The 20,181-nt window shown below is 38.4% G+C and overlaps 4 protein-coding genes across 7 annotated transcripts in view; 2 read left to right on the forward strand and 2 right to left on the reverse strand.

Annotated features, from left to right (window-relative positions):
- Positions 1-20,181, forward strand: part of LOC129797484 (protocadherin-23) — a 953,251-nt gene that overhangs the window by 632,790 nt on the left and 300,280 nt on the right. The window lies entirely within an intron of this gene.
- LOC129797425 (proteasome activator complex subunit 4B-like) lies at positions 6,600-14,591 on the reverse strand. Of its 2 annotated transcripts, XM_055839963.1 has the most exons (8): positions 14,110-14,591; positions 13,595-13,735; positions 13,388-13,504; positions 13,216-13,320; positions 8,577-12,703; positions 7,932-8,027; positions 7,170-7,864; positions 6,600-7,078 (listed from the first exon to the last, which is right to left on the reverse strand). In XM_055839963.1, exons 1-8 carry the CDS (start codon positions 14,346-14,348, stop codon positions 6,944-6,946), a joined length of 5,655 nt encoding a protein of 1,884 aa, XP_055695938.1. In that variant the 5' UTR covers positions 14,349-14,591; the 3' UTR covers positions 6,600-6,943. The 2 variants fall into 2 exon arrangements, with proteins under 2 accessions (XP_055695938.1, XP_055695939.1); XM_055839964.1 differs by lacking the exon at positions 13,216-13,320.
- On the forward strand, positions 14,658-16,897 carry LOC129797532 (uncharacterized). 2 transcript variants are annotated; one of them, XM_055840231.1, is made up of 3 exons: positions 14,658-14,906; positions 15,074-15,236; positions 15,312-16,897. In XM_055840231.1, exons 1-3 carry the CDS (start codon positions 14,810-14,812, stop codon positions 16,846-16,848), a joined length of 1,797 nt encoding a protein of 598 aa, XP_055696206.1. In that variant the 5' UTR covers positions 14,658-14,809; the 3' UTR covers positions 16,849-16,897. The 2 variants fall into 2 exon arrangements, with proteins under 2 accessions (XP_055696206.1, XP_055696207.1); XM_055840232.1 differs by lacking the exon at positions 14,658-14,906 and having other exon boundaries at positions 15,152-15,240.
- LOC129797527 (polyubiquitin-C) lies at positions 16,977-19,991 on the reverse strand. The gene is made up of 2 exons (XM_055840207.1): positions 19,864-19,991; positions 16,977-18,947 (listed from the first exon to the last, which is right to left on the reverse strand). The coding sequence occupies exon 2, from the start codon at positions 18,944-18,946 to the stop codon at positions 17,117-17,119; it is 1,830 nt and encodes a 609-aa protein (XP_055696182.1). The 5' UTR covers position 18,947; positions 19,864-19,991; the 3' UTR covers positions 16,977-17,116.

A 20,181-nucleotide genomic window follows, 5' to 3' on the forward strand; every position in this document is an offset into this window, starting at 1 on the left:
AAATTTTTCATTTTTCAATGAAGGCAAATCTCAAACACCAAGTGCTCTAACTCATCAATTTTACAATACAACTTCAATTGTACACATCCACACACAAAAGACATGTGATTTAAGGAGCATCATCTTCAGCATTAAACTTAATAAATTCAAGACGATGTATTGTGACTGGTGTTCTCTGTAACTGAATTGTATATGATCGAGACATTGCGATGTCTTTGCAAATCAGAAATCACATCCGTACGAGTGCCTTTCATGCTCATAAGATCAATATTGGTATGAATCATGGAAGGATGTCGTGACTTGAAATCGACGTTAAATTAGCACAATGTGACAAATCGGATGTGTGAATGTGGGTGTATTTTGCGGATATATAGTTAAACGTATCCACATTCAATGGCATTGGGCGTAGAAAGTGGATTGAGTCTCATACCGACAAACTACCTCCTAGCTCTTTTTCCCAGCATATTGAAGCACCGATAAGATGGAAAATAAATTGTCTATTTGGATTTTCAGAGCTACTCCCAGTCACCGTGCTCCTTCTCACGATGATGATGCCAAAGACGTGGGAAACTGGGTGAATCTGCACATGTGAAGGAAAAACAAGAAAGCCAAGAGGCAAGCAATGAGTACTGAGGGTAGAAAACCACCGAAATGTGATCATCGTCGCTGAAAATTATACTATCGCATTTTACTAACAACGTCACGTATTTCTTGCTAGCGAGAAATATTTTGGTTCAACATCCCCTGCATTTCTAACTCAGAGATTCATCGAAAAATTAATTACAATTTAGTTAAGAATTATTGTCCCTAATAAGGGTATAGTCAAAAATGAAAATTGTTAAGCGTATTTTTTTATACATTTATACAAAAAGACAGATCTTTTTGTAAAAACTAAGACTTAATTTTTTTTATATAGCACGCTATTTTTTTTAAATAAGAGCTAAAAATCTTATCTCTATAATTTCTACTGTGAGTCGAAAAAAATCTCACGAAGAATAGCAATTTTCAATTAAGTTCACCCACCAGTTTTCTGTTGTCTTTTCTTTCCTTTCACTGCTGGGAAAAATCCACTGAAATTATCCTTTTTGTCTCTCAACTCGTTTAATTTTCTTTGCTTTTGACTGTATTTCTTTCAAACCAATGCTATGTACTGTACATATACCATACTTCAATGACAGACAGAGAAGAAAAAAAACTAACCACCAGATTTATTTAATTAAATTCCGATTTGTTTTATTTTTAATGGTTTCTCGGGGAATGTAAAAACCCCCCAGGAAATAGCCCCACATTAATTAAATGGAACTCTTCTTGATGGTATTGGCGATGAAGTCTAGTGGATTTGTTCATCATATTTCTACAATAAAATACATAGCAAATATGCTATGTACATATTAGGTATATCCACAGCACAGAAACCGTATAACTACAATTCAATATTTTATCTATATAATAAAGAAAGGTCTGTTTGTTGGTAATCAGTCGTGTTCGGCTATACAAATCTACACCGTTTGACCGATCGTGATGAAATTTGGTACAGAGGCTCCTTATATCAGGCGGTTTCGAGTGGCCGTATCCATTTCCCCCCCAAAGCCCCCCTTCAGGTAGCCCCCATATAAAAGTCATGTATTTTTTGCGAATTTTTGAATTTCCCGCCCGAAATGTTGTATGAAAATGATTTCTTCTCTTTACAAATTTTTCTTTTGGGATTGATAAGTGGCCCTAATCTACCTTTAAACCTTCTCAATTTATTTTCTTTAAAATTTGCGCGAAGCGCAACAAATCCCCGCGAAGCGGGGCGAGGTAAATTGGAGCGAAGCGACAATTTACCTCGTTCTTAATATAACTTTTGGTATTTGTGATATGATACTGTTGGTTTATTTTCTAGAAAAATATGTGCACAAGTTTTAAGGGGCGAAAAAGTAGTTTTTTCATACAAAAAATAAATAAATTTTAAGATATCTCGTAAAAATTTAACATTTCATATAGAAACATAAATAGTTTTTTTTTATTCAGTAAATGTGCAATTAGTATTCATGAAGGATGGAAAGTCGGCAAGTGTCCAGAGCCATCACATAAAAATGTTCGTCTCATCTATCGATATATAATGTATCACATCATATTTTTTTTAATATTTAAAATATAATTTTTAATAATTAAAATTAGATATATACAAGCAAATTGATTTTTTTTTTAACTAGAAGTGAAATTCCCCTTGACCCTAAGTCTTGGCGACGAGGACACAAACGACATCCTATTGGAGATGAATGGAGGGAACGACGTTGCTGTGGAATATATAAGCAAATATTGCATATTTCCAAGCATCCATTCGGGTCGAGTTACCGTTTAGTTTAATCCCATTATAGTACATAACAAACAATTTGGTGGGTGCTACTATCTACATGAATTACCATTCCACTCTACATGATGGACACATACTATATCATTCATCATCGTGCCCCAGCACAGCACCAACAACTCCATGTGGATATTCCCGGGTACTCACCATGCTCTGAGGAATCTTGTGAAATATTTCTAAGTTATTTAAAGATAACACACTTCAAAATTGCGCAGGGTAAATTATTTCTTTATTAAAAGGAGAACTCTCATCAACTTTTATTAAAAGTGAGCATTCTTAGGAGAGGAAATTTATTAGGTTGATGCAAATTTTGCGTTTAATGGAAGGGGTGTGATTCAAAACTTTCAATTAAAAAAAGCGTCATATGGATTATTAAATTATCAAACTTTATGATTTTCTAATTTATACTGCGATATATAGTTGGTATACCACTTGTATTTCAATACATTATTCTCAGTACAACCTATATATAAATAAAATAGCTTCTTTGAAGAGCAAATCTTCCTTTTTCACATACATATTGTACATCAAAAACTTCCGTTAAAACCAAACGATTGATGTTTTTGCCGATTTTTTTTGCCCTTCTTTTTTCCCCCCGTCCAACATGCCCAACTCATAAATATAAATGCTTTGATGTTATTTTTGTGCTATAATCTATTATTTTTCTGAAAATTTACCTTAAAATCTCCTTTATGTTTTCCTTCTCAACCATAGCTTTGAATTCAGTTATGATGTTCTTGGGAAAAGGTTCAATTGAAGAAGAAAATCCTTAAGCAGTTTTTTTTTCTCTATACCTACACATTTTTTTTTACATAATTTTCTTCTGTTGAGTAATTTCTTCGTTACATTCTTTTTAAAGCATTTAATTCGGAAAAGCAATATAAAATAAGGGAATTCTTTCCGAAAGATACTAATTTATAGGTAAACTTAATTAGAAAGTATAAAATGAAATTCCTCAGTGTGGATGGAAGATATTTTCAAATATCCAATTTACTTTATTGCCATCTTTCTTTACATTCTTTTCCAAGTTTGTGGAATTACCCTCACAAGAGGAGTGAGTATTAAAAATAAACTCACTCACAGGATTATTATCAATAACTGATAAGGTAAGCTGAAACACGAATATATATTGCCTTAAGCATCTCATTTTAGCTTGAAAAAGAAATTACATTATATGCTACTTTTATTAAATTCATTTCAATTCAATTTTCATTCACCATACATGTCCTTCGTACACTAAAGTTCAAAGGGCATGTGTAAGTATTAGTAACAATTTAATTTCAGGAAAAATTTTCTCAATGAAATTTATATAAAATGCTATAGAAACCAATATATCTAAGTACATAGGTATCATTTTGAAGAAATTAAACCTATAAAAAAAGTCCTTTGAAATAGTGATTGTAAAAAGGTTCTGTACTGTCCGTTCTGTCCCGTCATCCCTGAGGCAATTTTATACCAATATAACATTAAATTTTATATATACATATTGTATATGCATGCACGTATAGCCGAAATAAGATACTCAAACATGGAATCTCTATAGCAAAGATGGGCGAGAGACAAAAAGAGGAAAGAAAGCCAAATCACAGAGAGTAAATAAAACCAAAGTAAAACATCCAAAAGCCTTAAGGGTTTAGTGTCTTTGAGGACATCATTACCCTGTGAGCTTTTCCGCTCTCCAGCCCATTTTCCTCCATTCGCAAACCACCCATGAACCATGAGTCCATATATAAATGCGAAAATGTAAGACGCTATCAGTGCCATGTCTTTACTACCATGTATATTTTTATTGAAGGGATCAGATTACATCTTGTCAAAAATCTGTCCAACAACATTGTCTTATTGGAAATAATCGCTCATCCACTGAGAGATGATTGTTATCACTTTAGCATCCTCCTTTTCCACGAGCTTTCACAGCGAATCACTCGGTCGGGCTTTGTCTTTATGCGAGAAATGGATAAATTGTTCAGAAAATTCTCTCCCATTTTTCATTTTCTCCCTTCATGAAATTGTGTCTTTATACATACATATATTACATTAGGTATATATTGTTTAAAGAAAATATTAAATTATCCTGCTGAATGAGACAAATTGCAAATTTCCTTCTTTTACGGAGCTGAGCAACCCAACTGCGTATTTCAAAAGGATATCAAGCACAATGGGAACAACAATTAATACTTTTATGACTCTTACAGAAAATGGTCTAGCTCTAGGAAAGTTAATAAATTTGGCAGCGTCTTGGGACGCAATAAAATTGGTATAATAATCAAATAGGAAATTCTAATAATAATCTCATATTTTAATATAATTCCATTTATGTCGTATGCGGAGAAAACCTCTTTGCCAGATTGAATGCAATAATTTTATATTAAAATATGAAGAAAATTAGACGACGGCGGGTGGATTTTCCCTTTTTGCTTCGTTTAAAAAAAAGTCTTCAAAAGCTTCAACAAAAGTACTTTAATCAATTTTTTTTCACAATCCCACCCCAAGCATTATCCTTTCAATCGTTTTAATATCATTCCCGAAAAGCTAAAAGGGGTCCCCTTATGCACTGATAAAATAAGGAGAGAGATACAAATGTGATGAAGGTGAAGAACAATAGGCAGTCAACATTGAAAAGTGGTGATTCTTTTCAAATTATCCCCCTTTGTCAACTGAATCACATGGGCATACAATCCGTAAACCCTCGCAAAGGCAGAAAATTTTTTCTTCTTGTGTACAATTCAACGTGGAGAAACACTCCTTTATTTAAGGACCCCCACAGAAGGAAGACGCATACCCACCCAATAAAATCCTATACACACTTCTTAGCATCCCAATTTCACAGCTACCCTCTAAAACCATACCCAAAGACGTAAAGGGTGTATGTGTGTAAACTCTTATGGAAATTGAATTAGAGTGATTGTTGAGAAAGATGAAGGAGAAAATAGCCCTTCAAGTGCTGGAACCCCCCTAAACTCAATAAAGTGATTCCCGAGGTATTTTCCCTACTTCATGGATGCAAATTATATAAATTGCTCATTGTCTTCAGCAATCTAAATGTAAAATACTTATAGAAATTTCATCGCTAAATTAACGTGAATTCATAAAGGTTGCATTGTGAACTGCAGTTGAGGGAAAAATTAATATTTTGATAAAGCTTCTTATAGTGCAAGTTGACTCACTTCCAGTGATTAAACTTTGAAATTGTTCAAATGAGAAATTCCACCCACTTTTGCAGACTCAATTCAAGAATCTCTTCAACTACCACATCCCACCCCTCAAAGTCCAACGGGCTACTTCTTCGTAGCATTAAATCATCCGGAACCTGAATGAGACTCTAATAAGATATGAATGAATAAATGGTACAATGAGCGCTATATGAAGGTGCTCTATGATAAAAGACCCCAAATGAGATGTTAAAGCTTCACTATTTTACGTAACATTATAGAGAAGTCCAAACATTAATTTTTAATTTCGGCTTTTATGTCTATTTTGAACTTTTCAACGATTCAGCAATGACGAGAAAAACCTGTGTCTCAATACTCATGGAACCTATAAGTGTTGTCTTTAATCTGGAGGTAATCCTGATTTTTTTATCTAGGCAATCAAGAAGTCAAAATCTTTAAATTTTAAATCCAGAATAGGTCAAGAATAAATATGAACAATTTGCACCCCTTGCTACCTCCTAAATGTTTGGTGAAAATATTTTAAATTTTTGATTAAAAATTTTAAACAATATCTTGAGTTTAATCCTAAAATGAAATTCTCCGCACAAAAATTATACGAAATTCCTCATTTTCACCACAATTTAAAATTCTGCGGTTGCAACCTCCATACATAATTCGCTCATATCTACCCGTGCGTCCTTATATACGAGGTATATTGTACCTACATTTAATATAGGTACATATATTTAATTAATTACCATTCTCCACCAACCCACTCTTAACTCAAGATTTTTTGTTCTGTATTTTGTGTAAAATATGTAGTCTTAAAGCAGCTGAAGCTGGGTGTGTTTCCAGTTCGTTACGCTTTTTAGAAAATGCACTTTAGACTTATTATCATTTCATTTGAATTCATTATCAAGTTTGAAAAACAAAAAGCAATTTATAATTAAACCTTATTTCAACCGCGCATACTAAAGCACTTTATAAAAATGTTTTTTCGTTCACCTTAAATCTCGGCATTTGCATTATACCCAATACTGTTGGGAAATCTTTTCTATATTGTGGAAAAGTAAAACAGTAAAAAAAAACTCTTTTGCAATTGAACAAAATTATTTTATTTAAAATATATTATTATTAAATAATGTGTAGATTTTTTTTTAATAGAAAAATCCATTACCTCACATTTTTCCATTTTACACTATCTATTTATTTTGTATTTCACCTTGCAGGAAGAACTGTGGTGTTGTCGTCCAGTGAGAAAAAGAAGGGAAAAGAACAGGATTTTTGCAATTTACATAGGAAGTTATAAATTGTCACAAATAAGTTGTCATACCACAGTTCTGTCTACACGATAGCACATTCTTAACAATTTTATCCATACGCCCAAAAATTTACCTTGTGAATTTAGTAGTAAGGACTATGTCCTCCAGTTATCCTATGCATAATATGATGGGGGAACAGTTAAATCGCTCAACACGGCTAATTGATCTTCCGTAAATTTAAGCTGGTGTGTTGCCCAATTATCATGATGTGTCCTCTTAAAATCCCCAACTGTTTTCCTTATTGTTGACTGAGATAACAAATAAAAGCAATGAAAACATAAATATAATCTTTCAATGAAAGTTTTCTTTTTTTTTTTAATTCATTGTATTTCAACTTACCGGAATCGGTTGAGGATCATTGAGATGAGCTCCAAGGTGCTCAAAGACATCTGGAACAAAGTCAGGTATGTCATAGGGATAGGCCGAAATGAAGGCACATAGCCCAAGGACTCCGGTGTGCCTCACACGCACCGCATTTGCTTCCCTCGATTCGGCAATAGAAGCTTCAGCCATTGTCGCTTCAACGGCACACGTTGCGGCCACGACCCGCCTTGAACTCTTGACCACCTTTGTGCGACACTTTTTCTTGAACAACTCAAGTAGTTTATCCGTTGCCGGGAGAAAGGAACAATGCAGCAATCCACCCAACACCTGAGCCGCCTTCTCCCTCACCTCCAGCACCGTATCTTCGAGCAGACGCAGCACAATTTCCTGCACAGCATCCACCCATTCAAGACGGCTCAGTACAATTGACATATTGTTGAACACCAACACCTGAAGCACATCCACTACGGCCAATCGTGCTGACCATGAACTCATCCTCGACACCTCATAAATCTTCGCCAGACATGCCCCCATGCAATCCGGAAGGGTGAGTGCCTGCGACAGCATAGCCAGGAGAGATGTACAAATCACCTGAAGCTCCGTATCTTGTTCACATTTCTCCAGACGACATGCAAACGGCAGCAATTCAAAGTATTCCGGTTGATTTCCATTAGTTGTCCTATTCAGTACACCAATTACCCAATGCGATACTGCAAGAACATCATATCATACTCATTACTACCGAAGCAACCACCCCCATCCCCATAGAAAGCTTACTTGTCTTAAAGAGTCTCACAGCCACTTCAAACTCCGTGTCAGCTTGTTTGGTTGCCCCATTGCTCCCAGAACTCCCGTCGCCACTCTCACTCCCCGCTGAAACAATAAAAGATAAATACAAAAATTTTTAACATCTCCCAATCGTAACTACAGAACGTGCAAAAACTTTATTAATTGGCTTTTCAAGTGGTGAAGCAGAGGATACTGCATGGGGGTGAGGAGACGATGAAACTCAATCAATATAATTTTGAGCATTTAATCACATTTTGCTCTTATTGAATTTAATAGGTCAATAGCATCAATTGCTCCTTGACAGGGAAACATTTATTAACTCAAAGTTAAGTTCAGTTTAATTTCAATACATCAAAGGATATATGAAGGTTCTCTGACATTGTAAATAATTGATCATAAATTGCTAAAATATTTAATTATATAATTTTGCAAACAAATTTCGCATGATGATGATTCATAAAATTTTCTGAGAGGAATAAAATACAAATAAATTAGAAATAAATTGTATATTCTCCCCCACATATTGTGGAATTTAAACAATAAAATATGATTTTTTTCTTTTTCTCCGCATGACATTTAAATGGAATATTGTGCAGAAAATTAATTTGAAAAAAAAAAAGAAAATCATCTCACCTGTCTCATTTGTAGTCTCAGCCTGCGATGTAATGGCAATTTTGGGGTATTCGTTGTAAAGAATTTGCAATTGTGGCACAATCTCATTGATAAAATCCTTCATTCTTGGACATAGGGGTTCATTGCCACCGGGAAATGTGAGATCTGCTTCGAAAATATTTATTAAAATACTCCCGAGCCGTTCGCGGACATTTTGGAAGGGATGCACAAAGTATGGGCGCAAGTAGTCGAGGAGCCTCTTTGCAATGGTGTTCATTCGCCACACGTGCTGATTGAATGGACCCTGGAGACAGTAAATTCGACTGCAGTCAATGAAGCTCGTTGTCTCCCTAAGGGGATTCTCCAGGAGAACCTCATACAGCCAATATTGCCTCATGGGGTCAATCATTTCGGCAGCTGTGGCAAAGCATGTGCCCCAATAGGCGTCCGTTTCGTTAGTCACATGATTTAAGGCATCTCGAATGAGCGGCTGTAGAGTGTCGAAGAGCTTCTGTGTTTTATCATATGGCCAGTGCTTGGTGCCTTTCATAAAACCAGCCATTATTTCTGCCGCACATCTATGATTACTCTCACACTCCTTCCCAGCAATTAACTTTGGCAAATGACTGAGAAATGAATCGTGAAAAGCATCACCGAAAGACGAACAGAGGCTCTTGATGAGGAAGAAACGTGATCTATTGAATTTATCTCTACCCTTCTTCTCCTCCAATGACCAAAATGTCACGAGTTTTTCCACATTCTTCGGATCAATGAAAAATTCGTAGATAACCTTCTCAATGGCATTCATATCGCTGTCTGTCCGATCCAATATTGGTTGCTCAGCACTGGGTGCATACAGCTGAAATTGTGGCTTCCAGCCAAAGTAGCCCTGACCACGGTGGATGAAATGTGGCTTATCCCAATCACTTTGACACTTGGGCGCCCTCTCCACATCATACTGCAACCATGCATTATCTTTCCGGAAGCCCGGCAGGAGTTTTGTATCTGGGGCCTCAACTCCAGCAATTTCAAAGGGGCTAAACGGAATTTTCTTATGTTCCCGCTTTTGCTGTGTCATGATGTAAGTCATTGTGCGTACAGCAAGTTTTCTCTCCTCCAATGAATCATTTATGAGATTCTGTACCACATAGCGTGCCACAATTTCCGGATACTTTGTCTCCGGATGCACAAGATTGAAAATCATGAGGGATGCCATTAAATTGTAACGCCAATGGAGTGAGTTGTCTTTTACAGTTTGCACGATTTTATTGAGAATGTCTTCGTATCTCTTTCTATTTTCACTGTTGCGGCTCATGAGTTTGGTATACCCCACTTGGATGTCCTCCGCGGACAGTGAAACATCGCTTGGGAGTATGTCGAGGGCTTGCTCAATGCACTTCTCGGGGATGCTCAACTCAATGGTGAGTGTTGGAAATTCATTGTTGATGGCATCAATAACAATGTCAAGAAGCTTCACCACAGATGGCTTCTCCGATAGTGTTGACTGCAGCAACGTTATCCACAGCTTCTCCACACACTCCCAATCGTGTTTCACAATCAGACGCATCCGTCTCTGTCCGTTGAGTATGTACAGGGCCCCCTTGAAGCTATCGTGATGCTCATTGGAGTCCAATCTCAAGTACGACACCAACTCATCGAGTATGCATCGATAGGAGAAGGCATAGATGGAGAAGAGATTGTACAATCTCCCTTGGGCCATTGATCTAATTGTGCTGTACTTTGATGTTGATAGTGTCAGGAGATTCCGCATGATCTCCCGATGAGTAGCTGTGAATTTCGCCCGTCGCAATTCATCGCGACAATCTTGCTGCATTAGTACTCTCATGGCAGCCACAGCCCTCAAATTTCTCCTGTGCATCGTCAATTTGTAATTCTGGAAGTGTTTTGTGGCCATGTAGTTTTTCATTTGGGTATCAAAAGCCGTGTTGTAGTGTCGACTAATGTGAACTTTATCCCATAGACCCACAATGGCCCTTAAGGATTTAATATCATCCTCCGAACATTCCATGATTTTCTTCTGGAGCTTTGAAAGTGTCTCAATGATAGCCAAGCGTACATTGCGCCCATCTGGCATTGTTATTTCCAAATTATCAAATCCAAGACTCACATCGGCACTGTAGCCATCAATAGCAGACTCCACAAGTTTCAGTGGTTCCTCATTCCATACAGGAAGAAAATTATTGCACCGAATTAGGGATGTGATCATCGTGACATCCCTTAGAATGTCATCCCTGTCTATTGTCACCTCTCCACTGATGTGCTTTTCAAATGCATCGAGAATAGGTGGTAAATACCGATGAATTAACTTCTCACAAACCTTCCGGCAGCTCTCATCCGGCATATACCATGCTATCCTATCTTGGGGCTTCATCTTCTCCCCCCAATGCCTTATCGGCAGAAATTCCGCCAAGGGCTTTGTCACAATCTCCGGGCTACTGAGGATATCTAATGTCTGCAGTGTAGCCACATTGCTCATAATATTCAAAATCATACTCCCTGCTTTTTTATTCGCCAATTTGCACTTAAATCTGCTCACTTGATCAATGATGGGAATAATACTATCGATATAGTGCACAAAGTATCTCGGATCACCGCGCATTGTGTTCATCAGGAGTATCAGATAGTACTGAACTTCATCACTCTGCTTCTCCACACTAGCAATGTCATCGTGATCACTAAAATACTTCTCCAGAGTATCAATCAAATAAGGCACAATGGAACGGAGAAAGTAGTCTCCACTGACTCTGGACATTACCCTTACGAGGCATCCAGCCAGCAATCCTGCCACTTTTGGCTCAAAGAGGTGCGATTTAATGAAGAGCTCCACCTTCCTGGCAGCGGATTTCTTTATATCATCTGAGCACTGTGCTAAAATCCCATGAGCACTCGACTGTATTAGGGCTTCAGCTACTGCTTCCAATTTTGATCGGATATTGTCGGAATCCGATTGTTCCATGCGAATAGATTCGACGGAACTCGAATCAATCAGGACGAAAATTTTATCCAAGAACTGCAACACAAAATCCCCCAAATCAGCAGATTGTTCACAGATGAGCGTCTCTTCCTCAGTTAAATCACTATAGTACAAGCTTGCTTTGCTGCAATCAACAATGGGTACCATCAGTGCAAAAGATGTAAGAAATTGCAGTACAACGGATGTCTTTTTGAAATCATTCGGATCAATTCCCGGCAGTGTTGCCATTAGAATGGGTATCACATGAGTTCGCCCCTCTGTGTATCCATTGTGCCCTGATACAAGAGGTCTTGCCACACTCACAAAGCACTGCAGTGCTGCTGTAAGTTTGTGCGGCTCAGTCAGTGAATCCAGTGTAGCATAGACGCGCTCAATAACTCCCGGAATGATCATTTCGGGTCTCAAATCAGCCAAAAGCTTAAACACCTTACCCACATCGTTTGAACCCACACGGGAGTACATAACTTGAAATGCCACCGGTTTCATGCTCACAACAAACTTCGTAATACACTCCTCCGTGAGTTTGTGCTCATCTGCAACACGACGCATCCACGAGGGTTTTCTGTATTTTTCCGCTATAAGGCGCCCTTCGAAGTATTTCACGAGCTGCACTAGTATGTCACTGAGAAAGTGCACCCACTTGCCGGAATTGGCTGGATGTAAGTACGACTCAATGGTTCCCATGAAATTATCCAAATACTTCTGACCAGATGACTTTGGTCCCAGAATCGAAACAATCCACATTGACACCGATGATGCCCAGAGACTCTGACTCCGGGAACTTCCGATATTTTTGTATACTACCGGCAAGTCAACGGATCGGAGAATTCTCGTGAACATAACTGGTAAATGGGGCTCCCAGTCAATTCTCCCAATATTGTGGCTTGCTGTGGAGGCCATTAAATTCATTATATCCACATTCCACGAAGGATTGTGGTACATATTCCACAATTTCATAAAGTCCTCCAGCCACAACTCGTGTCCCTCGTAGGGATTAAGGAAGATCCCAAGGAGATCGAATACAGCACAATCTTTCCCAGTGTCAAGGGGTTCAAGCTGTGGGTAAAGTTCATCAAGAATCTCCTGTGTGGAGGACTTGGGGAAATAATAGGCACAGCACTGGATCACATACTGCAAATTTGCTTCCAAGGATCTGTAAAATTACGAAGCAACACATCAGCGGAAAGCTTTTCCAATAAACTGGCATACAAAAAAGCTCTCTTGGGTTGGGGATTATGTAGTCCGACACCAATTTTGAACCAACCAGGCACCATAGTCATTCATATAAGCAATTCCCACGTACCAGATCATTGGATGAATTCAATGAATACAATTTGCTACAATTAGTGAATCCTGAACATGTTTTTTTCTTCTTTTATATTATGATTCTGCAAGTTTTTTTTGTAAAGCCTCAAAATATTTAAAAATTGTTCTTTATGGCAAAAACCATTATAAAACTTTTTTGAATTTATGAATAAAATAAATTTTAGGAAAAAAATCCGTCATCATTTTGCAAATCCCTAATTAATCAAAAAGAAATACAGGAATGGGAAAAAATGAATTCAAGTCAGTGTGAAGCACAAATTTAACCAAAAGATACCTTTAAAAGAATGAAAAATGAAACATAAAAATGCAAAACAGCAAAAAAATGAAATTATATTTTACGTGTCTCTATCATCCAAAAGAGGTGTCGGATCAAAACCATATTGCTGTGCCAATCTGGCCATAAGAGACATTTCTGTACTTTCTCCAGACTTTCTATCTTTCTTCCTACAACACAACAATATTTTTGGAAAAGTCGCAAATTGAAATTAAACAAAGAACAATAAATACTTACGAGAAGATGCGATACATTACGCCCTTGTTGCAATTCTTATTTAATATTATTTTGCTTAGGTTATATAGGGGTCGCCAATCTACTTGCAAATCATCCGGGGATATCAGGTGAGGCTTCCTGGAGAAATCAAAGAGAGGCATTAATAAAATATGGTAATTTTATTCGTTAAAAGTTCTTTTTTTTTTCTAGAATTGTAGTGCAACTTACGCAAATAGCTGAGTCAACAAAACACAAAACTTTGCCAGTTTTGTCGTCTCGAGGTAAGGAATGCAAATCAATTCGAGGAAGAGCTTGATGAATTTTATATGATCTTCCTTGGAGAATTTCAGTCCATACATCTTTATATATCTGTGAGAGAAGGAATTGATCAAATTAATTCATTTCAATTTATTTCATGGCATTATTAATTATTCATCTCAGGATTTCTCTTTCTCAAGTTCCTGTGTGTCTGTCTGTTTGTATGTTTGTTTTATGTTAACTTCATTCTTAATTTATCGATTGGAATTGATAAAAATTAACTAATTTATTTGAATTGCAACGAGATTTGGAGAAATTTAAATATCGCACCCCGCGCTAAAATAACTTCAGCACGAATGCTGACAGCTCCAACTTGGGGATGGGGAGGGGGGTCTGTCATCTGCACTTTCCACGGAAATTCAACTTTTTTCTTACACAATTGGGAACATTGAGAAAAACTACAATGAAATACTCTCCATACTTACGCCATCAACTTGGATGTGTAGATCCCAATTGCGGGATTCATCTCCCTGAGCGCCACAGCCTTTCCCAGACATATTTTAATTTCACGAAGCATTTTCTGTGATTCATCATCGAGTTTTTCAGCATAGGGCAGATGCTTATTGCACCATATTTCACTCTGAGGCTTAAAGCCCAGCTTTTCCTGGCGATCCGTCTGCTTGGACTCCACAGATTCCATACTCTCATCGCTGGAGTCATCCATTTCCGTGTCCACTTTCTTTTAGCTCTTTACAGGTGACACAAATCCGCACTTACATCAGCCCCCGTGGAAGAGGAATCATGAATTTCCGTCACTGCCCACGTTTGCACAATCACCACAATGCTTTTTAGAGTCTCCTGTACACAATATTGGGAAATTTAACTAATTTCTTTTTGCCAAATCACTCGATAAAACTGTTTTTCCCAATGATACACTTTTATTTCCCATAGTCATCCAGCAAATGACAGATGATCGCGTTGTCAAAGTACAAATCGTACTGTCGTACGATTTATGCAGCGAATTCGCGACAAAATCTCGCGAGATTCTTTATTGGGGCAAGGCTGAAAATGTAAATAAATTGCACATGTTTACTTTTTTTTTATGCCTTTTAACAAAATTGATAATTTCATAAAAGAAATTACAATTAATCCTCTAAAAAGCAGCACTTACATTTGAGTAGCAAAATGAACGTCCTGTTTATCAGCAGGGCATGCAGGAGATTATATCCTGCACTGACACAGCGATGGATGCAGACTGCGCTCTTGTCCAGCAGTGGAAAAAGTAAGTTATTATTAATGGCTTTGATCAAGAATAAATTTGGGAATCATGCCAGACAGTGTCCAAGACAAAGACACTGATCGCCTTTGCAAGAAAACATCTTTGTTCGATTTTAATTTGTTATGCAGAAAATGAAGAGATAATCATAAGATTCTTTCATTGAATTGCAGCCGAAGTCACTGTAAACCAGGAAGACTCCACATTGAGTAGCATAAAGTACGCCATGGATACAGTGGAGCTCCTCGATGTGGTGGCGAGACAAAGGAAAGAGCTACAAACTACCCACGTCGTACAAATTCTAAAGACACTCTTTGTGCTGCAGAAGAATGGAAAGTATGTGAGGATGGTTCCTAAAATACCAACTCACAAACAAGAACGCAGATGCTCAATGCCTTGGTTTATTTTCAGCTCGCTGCTGAGCACAGAAGAGATTCTGAAGCATCCGCACTTTGAAATTCTCTGTCGCAGCTTGAGGAATCACTCGAGGTCGATGGATCTTGGTGACATTATTGAGGCGCTGAAGGTGATGATTTTCCTAAAAGTACCAACGCGCAGTGAAATCATCCACATCCTCTTTAATCTGCTTCGGCAACAGATTAACGACATTGAGCTGGGGCAAATGGTTTTTCTGGACTTTCTGCTCGAGCGCTGTGATAGAACACCCCTTGTTGAGGCATTTCGGATAGCTCTTCCGATGCTCTTTCAGATTAATGTTGGCACAAAACTCAATCATGAAAATGTGACGGAACTTGCGGAATTACTGGTCTTTGCTGTTAAGCATGAATGCTCAGATCAGAGCATTCAGAACATTGTTAGTGCTCTAACCCTTCATGGAATGAGTATTGATGTGGTACTCGCACGCAGTATCATTTGGTCACTCTCCGATCACAAGAGATTCAAACCGACGCATGAGAAACTTCTGCAGAATTGCATAAAGATTGTCACTGATCAAATGGATCAGCTGGAATTTCTGGACATTGAAAGTACTTTGAGTAAGATTTCCTACAAAGTTCTCCACAAATTCTCAGCCTTCTACAACGAAGAATTCTTCAAGAAGGTCATAGAAATAGCCATTGAGAGAGACCTTCCTTTCAATTATGTCATTTATTTGTTCAAAAAGTTCAACCGGATGAACTACACGAGCGACTTACTCCTTGAAATGATTGCAAAAAAATTCACAAATGTGGAGAATTCTTCTCCATCCATTATCTTTACATTAGTATCTGCCTTCTCGTTTGCCAACTACATTCCCATGAATTGGAGTGAGATGAGTCAGTCAATTGTGAGGAGCAAACTCCTGGAGAATCCGTCAAACAACCTCCCTTGGCTCAAATTCACCCTCGAACTCGTATCCCTCGGTACACTGGATGAGACTCTCCTAGGAAAGATCTTCTCTGAAGACTTCCTCACGAAATTCCTGCAAAGAGACAATCCCACAATTGATTACATGCAACTTCTCAGTTTATACCAAATCCTTACGATCCTCCATCCTGAATATAAAGGACCACTTCCTCATCGGAAGTACATTGATTGTGCTATTGAAGTTTTACAAAGAAAGGAGGAATCACCATTGCGGGAGCCGCTGAAGTTTGCCTACGGACCAGCTGCAATCCATCGAGTAATGACAAAACATGGTCATCTGTTAGATCACATCATAGTTTTCGACAAGGAAGGAAATCCCATTCCAGTAGAACGAAACGAAGACCATCCACATCTGGACTTCATTGGTGGTCAGGATAGGAAACTGGTGGCTGTGCTGCCTTTCACATCTAACTGCTATTCAGTCAATACACTTCGTCTCAAAGGGATCCTCCAAGTCTGGTCGGAAACAGTGAGTGCCCTAGGACTTAAGGTCCTGCCAATCAATACTGAATCTTGGTCGCAACTTATGGATCACGAGAAAATTCCTTACCTCCAACGAGAGATTAAGTTCAGCATTAATTAGTTTTTTTTTTAATAAAGAATTTTAATAGTGCAAATAAAGAAGATTTCTTAGCTAATACAAGACTTTATTTCCCTCTATCCCATCAAATTGATCCCAAAACTCCCACGCCAAGAGTAAAAGATAGAAAATAAGCTTGAATTATTCCATTTATTATTTTTAAAAGTTTTCAACTATGTCAGATCACTACTAATTTCATGGAAAGTGTGCGGAATATGGCTCCATCGCATAATTTCACCAAGTGATTGAAGCAAAAAGAAAATACAGAGATTTAATTTCCACCACGTAGACGAAGGACGAGATGGAGGGTGGACTCCTTCTGAATGTTATAATCGGAGAGCGTGCGCCCATCCTCGAGCTGTTTCCCTGCGAAAATCAAACGCTGCTGATCTGGTGGGATTCCCTCTTTGTCCTGGATTTTGGCTTTCACATTTTCAATTGTGTCAGAAGGCTCCACCTCCAGGGTAATTGTCTTTCCGGTCAGGGTCTTCACGAAGATCTGCATACCACCACGGAGACGAAGGACTAGATGAAGCGTGGACTCCTTCTGGATGTTGTAGTCCGACAATGTGCGTCCATCCTCAAGTTGCTTACCAGCGAAGATCAGACGCTGCTGGTCTGGGGGAATACCTTCCTTATCCTGAATCTTTGCCTTAACATTCTCAATGGTATCCGATGGCTCAACCTCCAGAGTAATTGTCTTGCCCGTCAGAGTTTTGACAAAGATTTGCATTCCACCACGAAGACGGAGAACCAAATGGAGAGTAGATTCCTTCTGGATATTGTAATCGGACAGTGTACGGCCATCCTCCAATTGTTTGCCGGCAAAGATCAGACGCTGCTGGTCTGGAGGAATACCCTCCTTGTCCTGGATCTTGGCCTTCACATTTTCAATTGTATCCGAAGGCTCCACCTCCAAAGTGATGGTTTTTCCAGTGAGAGTTTTAACAAAGATCTGCATACCACCACGGAGACGCAAGACCAAATGCAGAGTTGATTCTTTCTGGATGTTGTAATCCGAAAGGGTACGGCCATCCTCGAGCTGTTTCCCGGCGAAAATGAGACGTTGCTGGTCTGGTGGGATTCCCTCCTTATCTTGGATTTTGGCTTTAACGTTCTCAATGGTGTCGGAAGGTTCGACCTCCAAGGTGATGGTCTTTCCCGTAAGGGTCTTTACAAAGATCTGCATACCACCACGGAGACGGAGGACAAGATGGAGGGTGGATTCCTTCTGGATGTTATAATCAGAGAGAGTTCGACCATCTTCCAACTGCTTTCCAGCAAAGATCAAACGCTGCTGGTCTGGGGGAATGCCCTCCTTGTCCTGAATCTTTGCCTTCACGTTCTCAATGGTATCAGATGGCTCCACTTCAAGGGTGATTGTTTTGCCAGTCAAAGTCTTCACAAAAATTTGCATACCACCACGGAGACGGAGGACGAGATGGAGGGTTGACTCCTTTTGGATGTTGTAGTCGGACAAAGTACGTCCATCCTCAAGCTGCTTGCCAGCGAAGATCAGACGCTGCTGGTCTGGGGGAATGCCTTCCTTATCTTGAATCTTGGCTTTGACATTCTCAATTGTGTCTGAAGGCTCTACTTCCAATGTAATGGTCTTGCCAGTGAGAGTCTTCACGAAAATTTGCATTCCACCACGGAGACGGAGAACCAAGTGAAGGGTAGACTCCTTTTGGATATTATAATCAGAAAGAGTACGGCCGTCTTCAAGTTGCTTGCCAGCGAAGATCAGACGCTGCTGGTCTGGTGGGATACCCTCCTTATCCTGGATCTTGGCCTTCACATTTTCAATAGTATCGGAAGGCTCAACCTCAAGAGTGATGGTCTTGCCTGTAAGGGTCTTGACGAATATCTGCATGCCACCACGAAGACGGAGAACGAGATGGAGGGTAGATTCCTTCTGAATATTGTAATCGGAGAGCGTACGCCCATCCTCGAGTTGCTTGCCAGCAAAGATCAAACGCTGCTGGTCTGGGGGAATGCCCTCCTTGTCCTGGATCTTTGCCTTCACATTCTCAATCGTATCAGATGGCTCGACCTCAAGAGTGATGGTCTTACCCGTTAAAGTCTTCACAAAGATCTGCATTCTAAAATCAAAAGAAAAAAGTTCTATTTTAGTTTTTCTTCGAACCCACCAGGAACTCATTAAAAAAAACCGGAAGTACATACAAAGAAATTTCTCTACTAATTAACAAAGAATTTACAAGATCACGCGTAAATAATGGAACTCACGGCTATCTTGTGCGATAAAGAAAAATTTGGCAATCAGCCACCGAGATATGTAGAGATAATATTTTGCGTTTCTCCGTGAAAATTCATCAAGCGATTGCGTCATTTAATGAAAAAAGTCACAGAAGCAAAAACAAGCTCATAATTCAATTACTCCTAATTCCTAAATCATAAGAAAATTTCCCCATTTCTCTTTATCTTCTTTTTTTTTTCAACATTCACTGCGACTCTAGGAAATCGATAAAGTGGCAGAGAGAAACAAAGTGGGGCTTGCAATGACGTCCGTGATTGCTGAGTAAGCGCGTTTCTTTGTTCTTCGGTCGCCATTTTGAGTGTTCGAGAAATTTCCAACAAATTTTGCCGAATTTCACAACGAAGATGATGAAATTTCTTTTTTAAAACTTGATTAATGGAAATAAGGAGCAAAGCTCTACAAAATAATTTAACTTTTACTGAAATAGCTCACTAATTTTCATGAGAAAATTGAGTTTGAAAATTTTTCATGGGGCCCCCTTCTCTCAGATGCTACAAAGAAAACCCTTTTTTGCCCTATTTTCTCGAAAGTTTTTCATCAAATCTTTGCAAAAACGCATGGAAAACTAAAGAAATTACATTTTTAAACTTTTTATCCAAAGAAATAAACCCAAAATACCTCAAATTTAGCACAAATGATTCTTCTTACAAATGGGGCGGAGCACAACTTTCAACACGTAAAACTCGAATATCAAATGATTTTTTTCACAAAATTCGAATAATAAATGCAAGGATAGTTACCTTAGATTATTTTCTGGATCTTTCTCACTTCAAAAACTTCACAAAAAATCACTTTTTCTTAATTTGAAAATCTCCTTGCGCTTTTAAACTGCACTGCTTGAAATCACTTCTGCGAATGAAAAGCTGACTGTTCCGTTCTTCGTTTTATACCCATCCGACCCCATAAACAGTTCGAGAAATCCCATAAAATGGACACGTGACGACATTTCGTAATGAAGTCTAGACTTTTCCATACTTTGGTATACAAAGAATTTAATTTTCCCTTAATATATTTTAATTCTTCCAAGAAATTAGCATTTCTAATACATCTTTAGCTTT

The sequence above is a fragment of the Lutzomyia longipalpis genome, chromosome 1, assembly GCF_024334085.1.
Source record: "Lutzomyia longipalpis isolate SR_M1_2022 chromosome 1, ASM2433408v1".
Lineage (NCBI taxonomy): Eukaryota > Metazoa > Arthropoda > Insecta > Diptera > Psychodidae > Lutzomyia > Lutzomyia longipalpis.

What these genes read in the sequence shown, in the direction of transcription:
- LOC129797425 (XM_055839963.1), bottom strand. Translation starts at nt 14,348, where the DNA reads ATGGATGACTCCAGCGATGAGAGTATGGAATCTGTGGAGTCCAAGCAG. An exon ending in CTTTTGGATGATAGAGACAC is followed by an intron (nt 12,704 to 13,215) that starts GTAAAATATAAT and finishes GTAATTTTACAG; the next exon opens with ATCCTTGGAAGCAAATTTGC. An exon ending in TGTGAGACTCTTTAAGACAA is followed by an intron (nt 7,865 to 7,931) that starts GTAAGCTTTCTA and finishes ATGTTCTTGCAG; the next exon opens with TATCGCATTGGGTAATTGGT.
- LOC129797532 (XM_055840231.1), top strand. Translation starts at nt 14,810, where the DNA reads ATGAACGTCCTGTTTATCAGCAGGGCATGCAGGAGATTATATCCTGCA. An exon ending in CTTGTCCAGCAGTGGAAAAA is followed by an intron (nt 14,907 to 15,073) that starts GTAAGTTATTAT and finishes ATTGAATTGCAG; the next exon opens with CCGAAGTCACTGTAAACCAG. An exon ending in GTGCTGCAGAAGAATGGAAA is followed by an intron (nt 15,237 to 15,311) that starts GTATGTGAGGAT and finishes GTTTATTTTCAG; the next exon opens with CTCGCTGCTGAGCACAGAAG.
- LOC129797527 (XM_055840207.1), bottom strand. Translation starts at nt 18,946, where the DNA reads ATGCAGATCTTTGTGAAGACTTTAACGGGTAAGACCATCACTCTTGAG.